General features: G+C 35.8%; 1 protein-coding gene across 4 annotated transcripts in view; it reads left to right on the top strand.

Annotated features, from left to right (window-relative positions):
* Nucleotides 1-21768, top strand: part of STXBP5 (syntaxin binding protein 5) — a 174048-nt gene that overhangs the window by 137837 nt on the left and 14443 nt on the right. For all 4 annotated transcript variants that reach the window (XM_030316544.3, XM_030316546.3, XM_030316547.3 and 1 more), the window contains 4 exons: nt 526-765; nt 2212-2581; nt 3557-3722; nt 13218-13329. In XM_030316544.3, the coding sequence (XP_030172404.1) occupies nt 526-765; nt 2212-2581; nt 3557-3722; nt 13218-13329 (888 nt within the window). The remainder of the gene's footprint in view (nt 1-525; nt 766-2211; nt 2582-3556; nt 3723-13217; nt 13330-21768) is intronic.

The following is a 21768-nucleotide window of genomic DNA, read 5'->3' on the forward strand; positions in this document are numbered from 1 at the left end:
GTGAAAGGGAGTAACCAAAATGAAACGCATCTTAAGCGTTGCTCCCTAGAACAGGATTTATAATTTCGATTATAAATAGTTGAAAGTAACCATGCTTTTCTAGTTCTGCCAAACCATGACACTGCATCACCAAAGGAAGAAACAGCATCAAGAGAAAAGATGGTGCTGGTAAGGGCCAAGATTCGAAAAACAAACAGGATACCAACAAAGCACAGCACCAAAACCCGTACAGATCACACATCCACAAATTCACTGGACTGCACCCAGCTCGCTTCTAAGAAGTGTGAATTTATCTGTTTGTATTTTATATTTCAGCAAAGGAAAATAATTATTAGCATAGAAGTGAATTGTTTTTCTTTTTAATTAAAAGAGACTAATTAAATAACTAATTAAATATTAAATTAATTAAAACATGCGATAGGTTTTGTCTTTTTGCAGATTAACTCTTTGGCCAAATTTATACCAAATAAAAAAATAGGATACTTTATAACTTGGACAGTCTCACAACATTTTAAATCATTTCAGATATAAAAGATAATTCCTTCAGCCGATCACGGAGTTCTAGCGTAACCAGCATTGATAAAGAATCCCGAGAAGCCATCTCTGCTCTTCATTTCTGTGAAACTTTTACTCGAAAGGCAGATTCATCTCCTTCCCCATGTTTATGGGTTGGTACTACTCTGGGAACAGTGCTTGTCATTGCACTGAACCTTCCACCCGGAGGAGAGCAAAGACTTCTTCAGCCAGTCATTGTGTCTCCAAGTGGTATGTATGCTTTCACGCTGTACTTACATTAAAGATCGGACTTTTAGTAGAAGCCCTTGTTCTTCGTTTTGGGATTGATCTAAGAATTCTAAGTGGAGAAATTTAGTCTTGTGTTTTTAGCGACAGAATACATGGAATAAAGTTCCAGAAAATCATGTATTTATACAGCCGTTCTGGTCTTGCTGCTTTTTTTTTTCCCCTTAAGTCTAGAATCATGTCTATAATGATTACTATGTAAGAAAATGAAAAAAAAAAAACAAAAACAAAAAAAAAAAAAACTGTTCTTCTAATGCATTGTAGGATACCTTAAAATACTGTGTTCTGTAAGCAAAAGGATGGTACCGTAGTTAGGAGAAAAAGCAAAAAGCATATTCTAAAACATCATACAGTTGGCTATTTTTAATCTCTAAATGTGAACTCTTAAAATAGGTTATTTTTCTCCTTTGAACTATTAGGAAAAGCTGACTTAATAGCAAATTTTAAGAAGAAAATATTTATGATCTTCATATGTTGAAAATGAGATTGAATTTCAGCAAATGTATGTGGAATCTGAAAGACCTGGAAATAACTGAGAAACCTGGTTTTCATTACTAATTTATGCTGATTTGGATAGAAAAAAACATGATTGAGCTCATTAGTGTATCCCTTGTTTATACAGTGGACTTTAACATTACTTGAAATTTAAAACATAATTTTGATTTTAATGATAATTTGTAAAATACCAAAGAAATAGTTTGATTTACTCATTCAACTCAACAAATATTTGAGTATATTCTATATGCTTCACTGTTAGAAAAGGTTCCATAATGATAATCTTCTTACTAATCTTGTTTCTTATTAGTAAACAACAAATATCTGTATAGGAAGAAAACCTGGAAAGAGAAACCACTTAAAGAATTTTAAGTACTCTAGTAGTCATATTAAAAACGTTTAAAAAATGAAATTAATTTTCATAACACTTTATTTAGCCTAATGTATCCAAAATGCTATCATTTCAACATGTAATCAGTATTTTTAAGTTGTTAAGGTATCTTACTTTTAACTTTTTTTGTACTAAGTCTTCAGAACCGGCACGTGTGTGTTTGATTCTCAGAGTGTGCTACCGTGTGGACAGGCCGCATTTCAAGGACTTTGTAGCCACGGTGTCTGCCATAGTAACGCAGCTCTAGGTGTCACCTACCTGCTCTCACACTTGTTGGTAGTACACTTGCCAGATAGGAGAGAAGACATAGCTCCAGACATACCGTGTGTCTGTTCGGGGCATGTAGTTCTGATATCATTTTCCAGATTCAGCTACATGCTTGAAGATTGAATCCCTTGGGGAAGCCGGTGTACAATTCCAGTCTAATGTCCATTCTGTGTGTTTTTGAGTGTCTCCTGTGTGTCAGAGTTGGAGTAAGTACATTTGCTGTGGCGATTCAAGTAGTTGTTACTTACGTATTTTAGGTACTATATTGAGGTTGAAAGGAGCGATCCTGAGAATGGCATTCCTGGATACCACAGGCTGCTTAGTACCACCTGCATATGAATCCTGGAGAGAACACAACGTTCCTGAAGAAAAAGATGAAAAGGAGAAATCAAAGAAACGACGACCTGTCTCCGTATCCCCCTCCTCTTCTCAGGAAATTTGTGAAAACCAGTACGCAGTGATATGTTCTGAAAAGCAAGCAAAAGTCATCTCACTGCCATCTCAGAACTGCGCTTACAAGCAAAACATTACAGAGACCTCGTTTGTGCTTCGTGGAGACATCGTAGCATTGAATAACAGTATCTGCCTTGCCTGTTTCTGCGCCAACGGACATATTATGACTTTTAGGTGAGTTACACATTTTCCTAAAACACAAATAGAGCATATACACCCTTAAAACATAACATTACAGAGTTATATTCCGTTGAAATGAAACGCTTTTGTTTACGGTCTTATACACTGAGAATTTATTGTTATTCACTTAATTGTGAACAACTTTATGAGGAATACAAATCAATTTTATCTCCCTCTCAAGTATACTAAATCATCAGGTTTGCAGGATCCTGCCATTTTTGTCTTCTGTAATACTCTGTTCAAGTCGAAAACCTAGTCTGTTATTTTTTTGAATTCCAGTTAGTGAACGTACAGTGTTCTGTTAGTTTCAGGTGTGCACCCTGGTAGTTCAACACTTCCATACGTTACCTGATACTCCTCATGACTAGTGTACTTCCTCATCACCGTCACCTATTTCACCCTTCCCCTGACCCCACTCCCATCTGGTAACCATCAGTTTGTTCTCTGTAATTAAGAGTCTGTTTCTTGATTGGTCTCTCTCATTCTTATTTTTTCCTATTACTTGTTTGTTTTGTTTCTTAAATTCCACATGAGAGTGAAATCATATGGTATTTGTCTTTCTCTGACTTATTTCACTTAGCATTGTACTCTCTAGTTCTGTCCATGTCCTTGAAAATGACAAGTCTTGATTCTTTTTTATGGCTGAATAATATTTGTGTGTGTGTGTGTGTGTGTGTGTGTGTGTGTGTGTGGAATATATGGAAGAAGATGTGGATCTTCTTTATTCCATTCATCAGTCAATAGACACTTGGGCCGCCTCCATATCTTGCTGCTGTAAATAATGCTATTGTAAACATAGGGGTGCACGTATCCCTTTGAATTGGTGTTCTCCTATTCTTTGGGTAAATACCCAGTTGTGCAGTTGCTGGATCATAAGGTAGTTCTAGTTTAACCTTTTGAGGACCCTCCATACTGTTTTCCAAAACCTACCTTGTTTCTTATTAATGACTTTTCAATATTTTTCTCAAGTTTGCCTAGTTTAAGACCTCTACTGGATGTGTATTACTTGCCCCTCACCAACATGCGGATAGCCAGAACATTCTGCTTCACCAACAATGGACAAGCATTATATCTTGTTTCACCTACAGAGATCCAGAGACTGACTTACAGTCAAGAGACCTGTGAAAATCTTCAGGTAAATAACAAAAATATTGCTATAATCTCTTCAGAGGTGAAATACTCTGTAAGGTCCCTTATTTTTGTTCATCTCTTACACTCTCAGGAGTATACAAATGAACCTGCATAGGAAAATTCAAAGCCTGACTTTCAGACCATATGCTTTGAGACTTGTTATAAAGTATCTTCATCAGACTCTTGTTACAAGAGGGACTTCTCTCATTGATCCGTATTTTTTCTCTCCAGTGATGGCAAAGAAATATGAAATGTTATATACATTTTATACACACTCTCCACGTATAATAAATATCTATTATACACACAGGAAAATCTTTTTGAAGGAAGTAGGTTAATGTGAAAATAATTATGTCTGTTTAATGGCTAATCGTGTCATCCCTTCTTATATACTCTATTCACGAGGATTATAAAAGAAAAAATAAGGTTTTATAGTTTTTCTCTGAATATTTTGGTTGATCTGACATTGTTTAAATACAAAACGGTTTCTTGTTTTAATATTCAAGTGCCTTATGTGCTTGCATATACAGTTGACCCTTGAACAAGGTGTGTTTGAACCACACAGGTCCACTTAAATACACAGATTTTTTCGATAAATACAGTATTGTAGTGCAAATGTATTTTCTTTGCCTCATGGTTTTAACATTTTCTTTCCTCTAGCTTACTTCAGTGTAAGGATATAGTATGTAATATAATACGTAAAATATGTGCTAACCCACTGTTGATGTTGTCAGTAAAGCTTCTGGTCCACAGTACACTATTAGCAAAGTTTTGGGGGATTCAAAAGTTATACGTGGATTTTTGATTGTACGTGGCAGTTGGCAGTTGATCCTTCACACTGTTCAGGGATCAACTGTATATTAGAAATGACCAGTCTAGAGGCGCCTGGGGGGCTTAGATGGTTAAGTGTCCAACTTGTGATTTCAGCTCAGGTCATGACGTCGTTGTTCATGAGACCGAGCCCCACATCTGGCTCTGCACTGACAGCACAGAGACTTTTTTGGGATTCTCTCTCTCCCTCTCTGTCTGTCCCTCCCCTATTTGTGCACGCTCATGGGTGCACTCTCTCAAAATAAACATTTTTAAAAATGATCCATCTAGGGGCGCCTGGGTGGCGCAGTCGGTTGGGCGTCCGACTTCAGCCAGGTCACGATCTCGCGGTCCGTGAGTTCGAGCCCCGCGTCGGGCTCTGGGCTGATGGCTCAGAGCCTGGAGCCTGTTTCCGATTCTGTGTCTCCCTCTCTCTCTGCCCCTCCCCCGTTCATGCTCTGTCTCTCTCTGTCCCAAAAATAAATAAACATTGAAAAAAAAAAAAATTAAAAATGATCCATCTAGTTTCACATTTTAAAATAAAAATGCTATTGAAATACTGAGCTAAAATATTATTTGATATTTAGAGGAAACCCTTATATAAGGGAACTTTTCTTTTTAAGGGAACTTTATAATGTAAAATTTTACAATTAATTAGCCCTGTTTTATTTATTTTTAAGTTTAAATTTGTGGCTTTTTTCGAATATGAGCTTTAGAGTCAAGACTGAATTTAAGTCCCATTCTTGATAATAATTACACAATTATATGACCTTGGACAGGTTACTTACTGCCTCTAAGCCTCATCATCTTTAAAAATAGGATTACAGGGGCGCCTGGATGGCTCAGTTGGTGAAGCGTGTGACTTCGGCTCAGGTCATGATCTCGCGGTTTGTGAGTTCAAGCCCCGTGTTGGGCTCTGTGCCGACAGCTCAGAGCCTGAAGCCTGCTTCGGATTCTGTGTCTCCCTCTCTCTCTGCCCCTCCCCTAGGGGCTCATGCTGTGTCTCTCTCTGTCTCAAAAATAAATAAAACATCAAAAAAAAATGTTTAATAGGATTACAAAGAATATGGGGTGAATTAAAGAAGACAGTGCACATAAAGGGCTTAGCATCGTGCTTGATAAAGAGTTGGTGCTGTCAGATGTTAGTATTTTTCAGTAAGCTAGACTGTCCTGGAAATGTCCTTCTAATGATATTATAAACCTTGAGAGTGAAATAGAATTACATATATGACATTTTAGATATAAATTTCCATTTACATTTGGGTGGAGTTGTTTTTACAAAGATTCCTCGGTTTCTGAACTAAACTTTTGCTTTTTCTGGGAAAGGTAAGATTTTTCTTTAGTTTTCTTTCACTAGTAAAATTGTTACAGTATTAAGTACAATATTAATTCAATGAACAATTGAATATATTCCTAATTCATTTTCATCTGAAGTGTGGCCTTAATTCAACTATTCAAAATTTTAAACTTCATCACTTTTTGGGAATCAAATCCATTCTTTGGTCAGTGTTTTATTTCAGTAAAAATCAGTAACAGCTGCAGTAAACTTTACCCATTTACTTTTTAATGAAATGGTCATTTAGTAGTACACTCGATTTATTTTAATAAGTATCTGCTGTCTGCCTTTATGATATAAATGAAAAAAAATGAACTCTAAGCAGTTTGTGATAGAATGTTCTCTTTGGACATTATTGACATTTTATTTACTTCTGTGTTTTCAGTGCTTAAAAATAATGCTTTGGTAAAAGTCTGATTTAAATACCATGAACTTTATAAACACTAATCCTTGGTTTCCAGAATGCCCTAATACATTGTGCATTCATTTTGCTTTAACCAAGAAAATAAAGAAGATGCCTACAAACATTAATGGAGTTTCCAGCCCACAGGGAATAATAGGGACCAGAGTAATAACCCTCCTGCCTAAAGCCACCCAAAAAGAGCAGACATAAACACGAAACAACAGTTTTCACAATCCTGGGCATTAAGCAGTGAAGGAAAGTAATCCCCGAGAAACAAGAAACAAAGAAATACCCCAGCTTTAATGCCTTGATAGAGGTTTCAGAGCATGGCATAGAGGGAAGGTACTGAGGCGGAGTCTGAACAACTTCCCATGTAGAGGAGACAGAACCAAGAGTCTGGGAAGACCAAGTAAGGGAAGAGTTCTTAGAAGACAGTACCAGAGAGGAGAGAGCTGTATAGAGAGAGAACCCTGGTCCACTGAGAGTACTCAGTAGAGTATTATCGAGCACATGCACGTGGATAAACTCTCCGGCCTGGGAAAGAACCATCTGAAAGGAGGGGAGAATTAGAGGGAATTGTGCCTGGTCCCAGGGCCAGAAACAAGTGCCCGTTCTCAACAGCCAAGCTATAAAAGTTTATAATTCATGAATGTGTTAGTTTCCCGGAGCTGCTATAACAAATCACCACAAACTTGGTGGCCAAAAACAACATAAATTTATTCTCTCACACTTTGGGAAGTCAGAAATCTGAAATAATTTTCACTAAGCCAACATCAAGGTGTAGAGAGGGTCATTTTTCTTTTGAGTGTCGGACTCTTTTTTATTTTTTTAATTTTGTTTAATGTTTATTTTATTTTTTGAGAGAGAGAGACATAGCGTGCTAGCAGGTGAGGGGCAGAGAGAGACACACACACACACAGAATTTGAAACAGGCTCCAGGTTCTGAGTTGTCAGGACAGAGCCCAACATGGGTCTTGAGCTCACAAACCGAGAGATCTTGACCTGAGCCGAAGTCAGACACTTAACCTACTCAGCCACCGCGGTGCCCCTAGGATTAGAACCTGATATTTTAGATGGCCATTATATTCAGACTACTTCAGTGAGCAATTAGGTAGAGTACTCAGGACGGTCCAGGCTCATTATTTAAAGAATAATTAGCCTCAAAATAATCACTGCTTGAGACCTGCCTAACAAATCATAAAAGGAAAACCCAAAAGGATCGAAATGTTTCCTAGTATCCCAGAATGAAGCTGAAGATGACTTAGAGAAATGAAAGATATCTAGTACTTAACAAGATAAAAATCAAAAGGTCTGGCATCCAGTCAAATCAATAAGAAAATATCCATAATGAGAAGAATCGATCTTTAAAAGAAACCAAACCAGAACTGACACAAACATTAGAATTAGTACAGAAGGGCATCAAACCAGTTATAATATTTCACATATTCAAAAAGTTAAGTGGAAACATGGAAGGTACAGAAGACCAAAATCAATCTTCTAGAGATGAAAACTGTAGTTTTTGAGATGAAAAATATACTGGTTGGGATTAACTACAGGTTAGACAATGCAGAAGAAAAGATTAAGTAACTTGAAAACATAGCAGTAGAAAAAACAACTGAGTGTTTAATTTTTTTTTTTTTTTTTTTTACATTTATTTATTTTTGAGAGACAGAGTAAGCACGCGAGCAGGGGAGGGGAAGAGAGAGAAGGAGACACAGAATCCGAAGCAACCTCCAGGCTTTGAGCAAGCGGTCAGCACAGAGCCCGATGCCGGGCTCAAACCCACAAACCGTGAGATCATGACCTGAGCCGAAGTCACACACTTAATCGATTGAGCCACCCAGGTGCCCCAAAGCAACTGAGTGTTTAAACTTGACAAATTTGTAGCACTAAACCACTTATATTAAAAACAAAAAAACAAAAAAAAAAAAAAACCATCAAATCAGTGACCTCAGTTTCTACTATAAGAAACTGGAAAGGAAAAGCAACTTAAACCCAAAGTAAGCACCAGAAAGAAAATAATAAATATCCAAGTGGAAAATAGTAAACAGAAATAGAAACAAGGAAACAGTAGAAAAACATCAATAAAACTAAAACTTGATCTCTGAAACCAATAAAATTGATCTCAGGCCAGTTGATTATTAAGAGAGAAGTTACAAATTACCAGTGTCAAGAATGAGAGAAGTGGCATTACTATATTCTACAAATATTAAAATGGGTAATAAATATTATGAACAACTTTATGCCAATTAACTCAAAAACTTAGATGAAACGGACAAATTCCTGGAGAGACACAAATTACCAAAGATCACTAAAAAAAATATATATATATATATATATATATATATATATATATAACCTGAAGAATATCTATTGGAATAATTGAGAAGAAAATTGCAGGCCCAGATGGCTTCACTAGTGATTTCTGTCAACATTTTTAGGAGGAAAAAATACCAGTTCTACACAAAACTCAAAACTCAAAGTGGAAAAATCCTTCCATACTCATTCTAGAAGCTACAATTAACATGATATGAAAAATAGATATACATTACAAGAAAATTCTATATAGACCAATATACTTCACAAATACAGGTTTAAAAAATTCTAAACAAAATTTTAACAAATTAAATCCAACAGTATTTCGAAGGATAATTCTGGTCATAATTCATCATGACCAAGTGGGATTTATCCCAGGAATGTAAAATTGTCTTTAACATTTGTAAATCAATCAGTGTAATTTCATCATATTAGTAAGCTAGCAGCAATTGACAAAATCCAACATCCATGTCTTAATTAAAAGAAGAAAAACCTCAGCAAAGAAGGAATAAAAGGGAGCTTAAAGGACGTCTAGGGAAAATCTACAGCTAACATTATATTTAGTGATGAGATACTGAATTATTTTTTCTTAAAATCAGGAGCTAGAAAAGGATGCTCACTCTCAAAACTTCTATTCATTATTGTATTTAAGGTTCTAGCCAGTGCATTCAAGCCAGAAAAAGAAAGAAAAGGCATCTCAGTTGGAAAGGAAAAGTAAGCCTGCTGTTACTCATAGATGACATGATCATCTATCTAGGAAATCTATCCAAAAGCCTACTAGAAATAATGAGTGAGTTTGACAGGGATGCAGGGTATGAGATCAATATGCAAAAAAGAAAAAAAAAAAATTCTATACTAGCAATGGGCATTGGGAAATTGACATTTAAAAAGCACCATCTATAATAGCAACAAAAAATATGAACTACACTGGGATAAATCTGACAAAAAATATCAAAGACCTGTACATTGAAGATCACAAAACACTGAAAGAAATTTTTAATGACATGAATAAATTGAAATATGTACTTTGTTCATAGGTCAGAAAATTCAATATTGTTAAAATACCAGTTTTCCCAAAATTGATCTATATTGAGGCAACCTCAAACAAAATACCAGTAGGATTTTTTTTTATAAGAATTGATAAGTTTATTCTAAAATTCCTATAGAGATTCATGGGACCTAGAATAGGCAAAACAACTCTGAAAAAGAATAAAGTTGAAGGACTTACACCACCTGGTTTTAGGAGTTATAATGCTACAGTGATAAAAAGAACATGATACTGACATCAAATTAGATAAGTGGATCAATGTAACAGAATACAGAGTTCAGAAATAAACCCTCATATATATGGACAATTGATTTTTGATGAAGGCAATACACCTGAGAAAGGAGTGCCTTTCCAACAAATTATGCTGGAAAAATTGGAAATTAAAATTTAAAAAAAAGGACTTTAATTCATGCCTCACAATATATACAGCATTTGATTCAAAATGAATCATAGACTTACATGTAAATCCTAAAACTATGCAACTTTTAGAAGGAATATAAGAGAAGATTTTTGTTAACTTGGGTTAGGCAAAGATTTCTTAGCTACAACACCAGACTCACTGCCCATAAAAGAACAAATAGACAACTTCAACAAAATGTAAAACTTCTGCTCTTCAATGACATTTAAGAAATAAAAAGATAAGCCACAAGCTGGAAGAAAGCCTTGACAAAACATATATCCATAAGGGACTTAAATCCAGAATATGTAAAAGATTCTGTAAAAGTCCTCAGAAAGTAGATAAAACAACCCAATAAAAACATGGGCAAAATATTTGAACAGATGCTTCACCATGAAAAGATGTTCAATATTCTTAGGCCTTACAGAACTGCAAATTATAACCACAATGAGACACCATTAAACACTTACTAGAAAGGCTGTAAAAAGAATACCATGCTGCGTTCTCACAAGGATGTAAAAGGTCTACACTGCTTCACTACATCCACTTTGGAAGACAGCTTAGAAGTTTCTTAAAAAGTTAAACATTCATAAACCAAAGACCCAGCCATTCTACTCTTAGTTTTTTAACTCAAGAGAAAAGGAAATTATATTCATAGCTATTTTATTTGTACTAGCCAAAAAACCAGAAACTACCCAAGTGTCCATCAACAGATGAATGAAAAATCTAATTATAGTATATCCATAGAGTAGAATACAACTCCACAATAAAAAAAAAGTGAACTGTTGATAACACTATTATGAATGAATCTAACAATAGTTAATTTACTGTTACTAGATGTAGAAAGATATCATAGGAAATACAAACCTAATTTAGATTTCACCAGCATCACTAGAAATTAAAATTAATCATTCTAAATAGTAAATTTAATCATAGGTAAATCCTTACTTTTTTTAATAATTGTTTTTAAGTTCATTTATTTATTTTGAGAGAGACAGAACATGAGCAGGGGAGGAGCAGAGAGAGAGAGAAACAGAATCTCAAGCAGGCTCTGCAGGGTCAGCATGGAGACTGACAAGGGGCCTTGAACTCACAAAACTGAGATCATGACCTGACCTAAGCCAAAATCAAGAGTCAGAAGTTCAACCGACTCTACCACCCAGCTTCCCCAGTAAAATCCTTATTTAAGCACAAGCAAAAAATCTACAGACACTATTTAATAGTTTTGTAATATATACTTTTTTAATATCAGTGTTTCTCCCCAAATCTTAATACTGAGACTGCAGACTCTAAGAAATCCCTATTAACCTTCCTTTAAAGATAATCTATTCATATTGTTGATCTCTTGATAAGTAATTTCTGTATTTTATAATTTGTTTCATCTTTAATTGTGTGAAAGGAGTTTTTTCTCTAATTTTAGTGTTTATATCATTGAGTGTCTACTCTTGGCCCTTTATATGTTGTTCATTATCTTTAATCTTGATAACATTCCTGAGGGTAAGTGTTATTATCTTTTCTTTTTAAAGTTGAGGAAACCAGTTCTTTGAGAGATTGATTTGCATAAGATTCCTCTGTGAGTAAAAGGCAGAGATGAGAATCAAACCCAAGTCTATGTGGTTCCAAAGTTTATACTGGTTCCAAACAGTCATTTCTCCACTATAAGTGACTCTTCATTTATAGCTATAATCTGTTTTTTTTTATATTTCTTACTTTATATTTATCAAATTGTAAGCTTATTAAGCACCAAATAAATTCAGAATTCTAAACCATAATTTTAAAATAAACTTTAAAATGCATATCTTTATACTGTCACTCATTATATGTCATATTACTCTTGATTTAGCGTAAAAGACACTCAAATGGTAGCTGTTTGCCATTTTTTGTTGTATCAATTTAATAAATATAGTTTAAATGGGAATCTGTATAGCACAGTATAAAAATGATTGGAAACCACCTTTGTTATATCATCTAATATAAATTTGAATTAAATAATCATTATCAGTTTCTACGGTGAGTTTTAACAAGTTTGTTTTATTGACTAAAGGAAATTTTACATTCCAGTTCTACTCCACTTTGTAGAAATTTGGAGGAAAGAAAACTAAAATGTATAGGTTTCAATCCACTTCAACATTGTAGGTGAAACTGTGTTATATAGTGTTAACAATTCTCTCTTCCGTTTATAATCTGGTTGGAGAGACAATATTAATATGAATATGTTTAAAAGTAAAGTCTTTGGACATTCATCGTTAACTTTCTTAGCCCAGCCCTAAGGAAGTAAAAAAATACATACTTCATTTTCAACTACAATAATGTAAAATCAGATACAGCAGCACTCCTACCTGGAACCAATAATGTACTTGTCTTTTTTATCATAGCTACTTCTCATCAGTGGGCAGAAGTGCAGCCTCCAAAGTTCACTATAGTTTTATTTTGCTTCTAAAGCTTCCCGGAACTGCCTTATAATGTCGCTGCTTTCCTTCTTTTATAGAACTTCCTCTTCCCTCTCTATTTATCTACAAAATCATTAATATGTCAGCAACCTTTCTTATCTCCTGAGGTAGTTTTACCATTTCTGTCCTCTGAAGGGTAGTGACAGTAATTTCAGACAAGGCAGAAAGAAGCCTTTCAATCTCCCTACCAGAATTCTGGAGTTCCAGGTGTATGTTGGCATAATTCTTTTCCTGGGCTATATTTATGAAAACAGAAGTTGATGTGTCTTTCTAAGTTATTAATTTTCTGACTCAGCTGAAAGTGATAATTCCAAAATCATGTATCATCATTACACTAAACTTCTCATCTTACTAGTAGCTTTTCTTCTTTCTAATGTAGGAAGACCTAATTATTAATCCAGTTATCAATTCTTGATATTAAGAATTAAGGGATAGTGTTGTCATAAAGATTGGAATCCTCTTACAGTTTAAGCAGGAATATCATCTTTGCTTGAAGTGTGATGAAAATAATCTAGACAAAGTAGCAAACAGCAAGTTCATTTTAGTCAATTTAGTCTTAACTGTTTGATTAAGTCAGTATGTACTAGATCTGATCGCTTGAAATATGCTCATTAATTGTTTCTGAATCTCAACAGGTAATGTTATAAGCTTAAGTTGAAGAATTTGCAGTGATGGTTTTGTGAATTATAGTTTAGTCTCCCTGTAACTTTACCAATTACAATTTGTTTTGATTTTAAAGGAGATGTTGGGCGAACTCTTCACTCCTGTAGAAACACCTGAAGCACCAAACAGGGGATTCTTTAAAGGCTTATTCGGAGGTGGTGCACAATCTCTTGATAGAGAAGAACTGTGTAAGTTGACTGATTTAATTTGGATATTATATCTGTAAAACTGAAGCATTCAAGCCATGTAGGCTTTTCTTACATGCATAAATTATGTTCACCTTTTTCTCTTTGTCACAACAATTAATATATCCATGTTTTTAGCAAAAGGACATTTTTTTTTTTTTTTTTGGTCATTCTAACCAGTATCAGGGGAATATATTGCTCAGGGAACCAAGATCAGAATAGGTTTGGGTGGTTAAAAATGAGTATTCACAACTTAATGAATAATTTAGAAAGTATTTTCTTTATTTTCATTAAATATGATCTTTTATTATTTCAATTCTATTATTAACTTTATTTGGTGACCTTAACTTTGAAAAAGTGTTTTACCTAAACATTTATCTTAGGAAACCTCTAGTACTATTCTCATTGCAGTAAGAAGTTACTTAAAATAGCAAAATCTCGTTCATTTACTACCTTCCACATAATTGGCACAGAGTAGAAATTGGTCCTTGAATGAGCTAATGAATCCTTGAATGTTTGACCTTTCTTTCAAATAGCTGTTATCTATCCTTATTTTTTTTTCCTTTTATTCTCTTTCTGTTTTGCAAAGATACGTTAGAACTTTCCTTTTGTGTTTGCTTGACTAATTAGAAAAACTATAAGATTAAATATGATTAAGTTGCAGTGCAGTGCAATTTAACTTTCAGGACTTCTCCAGATGATTGATCAATCATCTTGGTGCTGGGAATCAGTCAGTTTAAGTTCATTGTGAAAAATGAAGACTGTTCTTCAAGCTATGGGCAGCTGATAATTTGGAATAACAGTCTCACCAAGGATAATTGATAGAGTAACACAAAATTTTAAAAATGTATTTTTTTAAAATTCTTTAAAATATCAAAGAGCTAATGGTATAGTAAAGAACACTATTCATAGGGAAGGATGGGAACCCAGAGTGCTGAGCCTAAAAAACTGAAGCCAATCTTCCTCTGGAGTGCTTTGCTAATCTGAAGCAGGAGGCTGAGATACTAAACTGTGTTCATATGAGCTAGGCAGGCTCCTAGAACAGGCAAGGATGGGTTCTTTTTTTTTTTTTTCCTTTTTTTTTTTTACAGTTTTTACTTTCAATTTTTTTTAATTCAAATTTTAGTTAGTATATAGTGCAATATTGGTTTCAGAAGTAGAATTCAGTGGGCACCTGGGTGGCTCAGTCAGTACAGAGTCTGATTCTTGATTTCAGCTCAAGTCATGCTCTCACAGTTTCGTGGGTTCAAGCCCCACATCGAGTTCTGCACTGGCAGCACAGAGCCTGCTTGAGTTTCTCCCTCACTCTCTCCCCTCCCCTGCTCACAGTCTCTCTGTCTCCCTCAAAATAAATAAATTTTTAAAAAATAAAAAATAAAAGAATTTAGTGATTCATCACTTACATACAACACCCTCTGCTCATCACAACAAGTGTCTTCCTTAATACCCATCACCCATCTAGCCCATCCCCACCCATGTCCCTCCATCAACTCTCAGTTTGTTTTCTGTCCTTAAGAGTCCCTTGTGGTTTTTTTTCCCTTTCTCTCTTCCCCTCTTTCCCGTATGTTCAGCTGTTTGTTTCACATCAGTAAAAATTATATATTGTCTTTCTCTGAAAGATTTATTTCACTTAGTATAATACATTCTAGTTCCATCCAAATCATTGCAAATGGCAAGATTTCATTCTTTTTGATGACTGGGTAATATAACATTATATATATATATATATACATACATATATGTGTGTATATATATATATACATATGTATGTATACATATATACATATATATGTATGTATACACACACACACACACACACACACACACACACACACACACCATGTCTTCTTTATCCATTCATCAGTCATTGGACATTTGGGCTGTCTCCATAGTTTGGCTATTGTTGATAATGCTGCTGTATAAACATTGGGGTTCATGTGCCCCTTCAAATCTGTATTTTTGTATCCTTTGGGTAAATACGTAATAGTGCAATGGCTAGATTGTAGAGTAGTTCTATTTTTAGTTTTTTTGAGGAACCTCCACACTGTTATCCAGAGTGGTTGCACCAGTTTGTATTCCCACCAGCAGTGCAAGAGGATGAGGATGTGGAGAAAGGGGGATCAACACCTGTTGCTTCTTGTGTGATTCATTTTAGTCATTCTGACAGATGTGAGGTGGTATCTCATCATGGTTTTGGTTTCTGTTTCTCTGATTATGAGTGATATTGAGCATCTTTTCATGTGTCTGTTAGCCATCTGGATGTCTTTGGAAAAGTGTCTATTCATGTCTTCTGCCCATGTCTTAACTGGGTTACTTGTTTTTTGGTTGTTGATTTTGATAAGTTCTTTATAGATTTTGGGTACTAATACTTCATAGATACGTTGTTTGCAAACATTTCCTGTTCTGTAGGCTGCCTTTTAGTTTTGTTGATTGTTTCTTCACTGTGCAGAAGCTTTTTATCTTGATGAAGTCCTCATAGTTCATGTTTGCTTTCATTTCCCTTGCCTTCAGCGACATGTCTAGTAAAAAGTGCTACGGCCTAGGTGAAAGAGGTTGCTGCCTGTGTTACTCTCTAGATTTTGATTGTTTCCTGGCTTACATTTAGGTCTTTCATCCATTTTAAATTTATTTTTGTGTATGTAAGAGAAAGTGATCTAGTTTCATTCTTCTGCATGTTGCTGTCCAGTGTTCTCAGCACCATTTGTTGAAGAGACTATCTTTTTTCCATTGGATATTCTTTCCTGCTTTGTCAAAGATGAGTTGATTATATAGTTGTGGGTCCATTTGTGGGTTTTCTTTTCTGTTGCATTGATCTATGTGTCTGTTTTTGTGCTAGTACCATATTGTCTTGATGACTACAGCTTAGTAACATAGCTTGAAATCTGGAATTGTGATGCCACCAGTTTTGTTTTTCTTGTTGAGGATTGCTTTGGTTATTTGGGGTCTTTTGTGGTTCCATACAAATTCTAGGATTGTTTGATCTAGCTCTGCAATAAATGCTGGTAGTATTTTGATAGGGATTGCTTTAAATGTGTAGATTGATTTGAGTAGTATAGACATTTTAACAGTGTTCTTCCAATCCATGAGCATGGAATGCTTTTTCATTTCTTTGTGTTCTTTTCAGTTTCTTTCATAAGTCTTCTATAGTTTTCAGAGTACAGATCTTTTACCTCTTTATAGTTAGGTTTATTCCTAGGTATCTTGCTGTTTTGTGCAATTGTAAATGGAATTGATTCCTTTATTTCTTTTTCTGTTGTTTCATTATTGGTGTATAGAAATACAACAGATTACTGCACATTGATTTTACATCCTGCAACTTTGCTGAATTCATGTACTAGTTCTAGCAATTTTTTGGTAGAGTCTTTTGGGATTTCTACATAGAGTGTCATGTCATCTGTAAGTAGTGAAAGTTTAACTTCTTCCTTGCCAGTTTTTATGCCCTTTATTTCTTTTTATTGTCTGATTACTGAGACTAAGACTTTCAATACTATGTTAAATAAATAGTAATGGTGAGAGTGGGCATCCCTGTCTTGTTCCTGTCTATAGGGGAAAGGCTCTTAGTTTTTCCCCATTGAGGATGATATTAGCTATGGGTATTTCATATATGGCATTTGTGATGTTGAGGTATGTTCCATCAGTTCCTACTTTGTTGAGAGTTTTTATCAAGAATTGATGCTGTATTTTGTCAAACACTTTCTGCATCTATTGGCAGGATTATATGGCTCTTATCCTTTCTTTTATTAATGTGGTATATCAAATTGATTGATTTGTGAATATTGAACCAACCCTGCAGCCCAGGAGTAAATCCCTTTTGATCACAATGAATTAGTCTTTTAATGTACTGTTGAATTTGATTTGCTAATACCTTGTTGAGAATCTTTGCATCCAGTTTCATCAGGGATATTGGCCTGTAATTTTCCTTTTTAATGGAATCTGGTTTTGGAATCAAAATAATTCTGGCTTCATAGAATGAGTTTGGAAGCTTTCCTTCCATTTCTGTTTTTTTGGAACAGTTTAAGAAGAATAGGTATTAACTCTTCTTTAAATGTCAGGTAGAATTCCACTGGGAAGCCACCTGGTCCTGGCCTCTTGTTGGGAGATTTTTCATTACTGATTCAATTTCTTTGCTGGTTATGGGTCTGTTCAAATTTTCTATTTCTTCCTGTTTCAGTTTTGGTTATTTGTGAGTTTCCAAATTCCAAAAAAAAGGGAATTTGTCCATTTTTTCCCAGATTGCACAGTTTGTTGGAATATGATTTTTCATAGTATTCCCTTATTATAATTGTTTATATTTCTGTGGTGTTGGTTGTGATCTCTTTTCATCCATGATTTTATCTACTTGGGTCCTTTCTCTTTTCTTTTTGATAAGTCTGGCTAGGGGGTTATCAATTTTGTTTATTCTTTCAAAGAACCAACTCTTAAATTTCTTTGATCTGTTTTACTGGTTTTGTTTCTGTCATTTATTTCTGCTGTAATTTTATTTCCCTTCTGCTGGCTTTTGGCTTCATTTGCTGTTTCTTTTCTGTCTCCTCTAGGTGTAAGGTTAGATTGTGTATTTGGGACCTTTCTTGCTTCTTGAGATAGGCCTGAATTGCAGTATAGTTTTCTCTTAGGACTGCCTTTGCTTCATCCCAGAGGATTTGAACTGTCGTGTTTTCATTTTCATTTGCTTCCATGTATATTTTTATTTCTTCTTTAATTTACTGGTTAACCCAATCATTCATTCTTTAGTAGGATGTTCTTTAACCTCTGTGTATGGGAAGACATTCCAAATTTTTTTTTGTGGTTGATTTCACGTTTCATAGCATTGTGATCTGAAAATATGCATGGTATGATCTCGATCTTTTTGTACCTGTTGAGGGCTTATTTGTGACCCAGTATGTGATCTATTCTGGAGAATGTTCCTTGTGCACTCGAGAAGAATGTGTATTCTGCTGCTTTAGGATGAAATGTCTGAATCTATCTGTTCAGTCTATCTGGTTTAATCTTGTTACAGTCTTTATTTTAAAATCTAGTTTGTCTGATACAAGGATGGCTACTCTGACTTTCTTTTGACATTCATTAGCATGACAGATGGTTCTCTATCCCCTCATTTTCAATCTATAGGTATCTTTAAGTCTAAAATGAGTCTCCTGTAACCAGCATATTGATGGATCTTGTTTTGTGTTGTTTTTCCATTCTAATACCTATGTCTTTTAATTAGAGCATTTAGTCCATTTACATTCCAAGTGATTATTGAAAGATATGAATTTAGTGCCATTATGTTGCCTATACAGTTGATGTTTCTGGTGATTTCTCTGGTCATTTGTAGCCTTTGTTACTTTGGTCTTTTTTTTTTTTTTTTTCTTCTCCACTCTAAGAGTACCCCTTAAAATTTCTTGCAGGGCTGGTTTAGTGGTCACAAACTCCTTTAGTTTTGTCTGGGAAAGTATCTCTCCTTCTATTCTAAATGACAGCCTTGCTAGATAAAGGATTCTTGGCTGCATATTTTTCCTATTCAGCACATTGACTATTTCCTGCCACTCCCTTCTGGCCTGCAAAGTTTCAACGGACAGGTTTGTTTCTGGCCTTATGTGTCCACCCTTGTAGGTTAAGGACCTTTTGTCCCTAGCTGCTGTCAGAATTCCCTCTGTATCTTTGTATTTTGCAAGTTTCACTGTGATATGTCATGGTGTTGACCTGTTGTTCTGTTTTGTTTTGTTTAAGGTGAGTCATCTGTGCCTCTTGGACTTGGATGTCTGTTTCCTTCCCTAGTTAGGGAAGTTCTCAGCTAAGATTTGTTCAAATAAACCTGCCCTTTTTCTCGCTCTTCTTCTGGGACTCCTGTAATACAAATACTGTTTCACTCTGTGGAATAACTAAGTTCCCTAAGTCTCCCCTTGTGATCTAATAGTTTTCTTTCCCTCTTCCTTTCAGTATCATTATTTTCCATAATTTTATCACCTATCCTCTCCTCTGCTTCTTCAGTCCTCATCATGACTCTATCGAGTAGGTTTTGCGTCTCAGTTACAGCATTTTTCTTTCAGCCTGACTAGCTTTTAGGTCTTTGATCTCTGTAGCAAGGATTTCTCTTGTGTCTTCTGTGCTTTTTTCAAGCCCACTAGTAGTGTTATGACTGTTGTTCTAAATTCTTGTTCAGATATATTGCTTATCTCTGTTTTGAGTAAGTCCCTGGCTGTGATTTCTTCTCAACATTTCTTTTGGGAAGAATTTCTCCATCTTGTCATTTTGGCTTAGTTTCTGTCTTTTGCATGTTTTGAAAGTATGTTATGTTACCTGTATCTGAGAGGAATGCTGTATTATAAAGGGGTCATATACTGTCCAGGGCCTAGCACTTCAGGAAGTTTTTCTGGTATATACTGTGTGCACTCTGCTGTTGTGTTTTGGCTGCTCTTTCCCACTGGTCAGTCCTCTATAGGAGTCCTCCTTACCTGCAGTGGGGAGTACTTGGGCCTTTAACTAGGTGTGCTTTGATTTGTTTGTTAAAATAAGCCTGAAAAATAAGGGGGAAAAAGCCTGATCCCAAAAAGGAAAGGAAGAGGAATGGGAAAAAAAAACAGATAATGAAAAACTTATAAGCCTGATTCCAAAGAAAAAGAAGTGAAAAAAGGAAGAAAAAGAAAAAAAAAAAGAAGAAGAAGAAGAAGACTGATCCAATTAAAAAAGAGGAAAGGAAATGGAAAAAAGCAAACAAAAAACTATGAGCCTGATTCCAAAAGAAGAAAAAAGAAGGAAAAAAAAAAAAAGTAAGCCTGGTCCTGTTTTCATCAGATCTGCAGGTGTTGTATTGAAGCACCTCATTTTCAGTGCACTTGGTGCATGGGGGTGCTGTCTGTGCTGGTCTCCTGGAGGAGAGGCCTGCTGCATTGATTGGCTCAGAATCACTGTCTTGCCCCAGTAAATGAACAGTGGCCAGGCACAGGGGTTTGGGGTCTGGTGTAAACTGGTCCCACCTCCACTGGGGGCCACTGTGTTGCTCTCTAATGTCCCACTGCGTTGGTGTTTTGGGGATAATGACACCACCCTGTCTCTTGTCCCCAGATAGGGGATCTCACACTCGCTGCTGTTCAGGCAACCCTCACAGAATAGCAAGGGCAGTCAGCTCGCCCTGCACCACAGCTGTCCTGCGTTTTTCTTTGGTACACACCTGGGATTCAAAACTCAAAATCCTAAAGGATCTGGCACCGCAGCCTCTCCATGCTGCGTCTGATGTCCCTTGTCTCCGAAAGACAATCCCATGCCTGCACAGTGCACAGAATCTATGGTGCAGCACCACTAAAAGCAGCAACAAGGTTATATACCCTCTGGGTGTACCTCTGTCCCCTGCTGATGAAAAGGCCTTTTGCTGGTGCCTACAGGTCTTTTGTCCTTGGAGAAGCAATATAACCTCTTCCAAAAGTAGTCCAAGCAGGGGACTGTTCTCTCCCAGTGCGCCCCAGCTCAGGAGATCCCTACACCACGCTGTGTACTCCGGGGCCAGCTCCCTCCTTCTCCCCAGGAACGTGCACCACAACTCTGCTCTGGAGAAAGTTGCACACTTCAAAAACCTCAGAGTGTGAGCTCCGTGTGCTGTTTGCAAAAACAAACAAACAAACAACAACCTGTGACACTCCTTCCCCAGTCCATGGTCCAGAATGGTTTTCCTCTTGTGCAAACCCAGTGTCACACTGTCTCAACCCCTCTCTCTTTCTCTCCCTTTTTTTGTCTTCCATGGAAAGGATTCCTCCATGCACCACCATTTTTCTCTCCCCCAATTCACTTCCACGCACCTGCCACACTGTCTCCCTCCAACCATGGAGATCCTTCTGCCAGTTCATAGATCAATTTCCTGGGTATTCCAGGTGATCTGACTCAGTACAGCTGTGTTTGAGGGACAAGGAAAGCTCAAGGTGCCCCTACTTCTCTGCCATCTTCACTCCTCTCAAGACTAGGGATCTTATTAAACAACTTCCCTTTGCAAGGAACCAAAAGGCCACAGCTTAAGACTAAAGGTGATCTGGAAATAAATTAGCCCTCCTACACACAGACAGATTAGCTTTAAATTATCTGAGTGTACCAGAAAACTTTCAACCTTATTTAAGTATTTTTGCAGACTGCTCAAGTGCTCAACATCTGGCAAAAGCAAATGAAAATGTTCTCTAATGGAAGGTTACATATTGCAAATCCTCAAATTATTTCTAGAAATAATTTTCAAATATGTCATCCAAGTTAACCAGCAACACTAGTGACCAACACCATGAACAATGAAACAGAAAAAGCAGAAACAGAATCACAGGTACTTCAAATATTATAATTATCAGACACAAACTATAAAATAGTTATGTATATTATGTTTGTAAGCATAAGTACCATGCCTGAACATTTTATCAGATAACTGAAAATTATAAAAATCAACACAACAAAGTATAACTAAATGAAATTCTAGAACTGAAAGATTCAAAA

Source organism: Lynx canadensis, chromosome B2 (genome assembly GCF_007474595.2).
Source record: "Lynx canadensis isolate LIC74 chromosome B2, mLynCan4.pri.v2, whole genome shotgun sequence".
NCBI lineage: Eukaryota > Metazoa > Chordata > Mammalia > Carnivora > Felidae > Lynx > Lynx canadensis.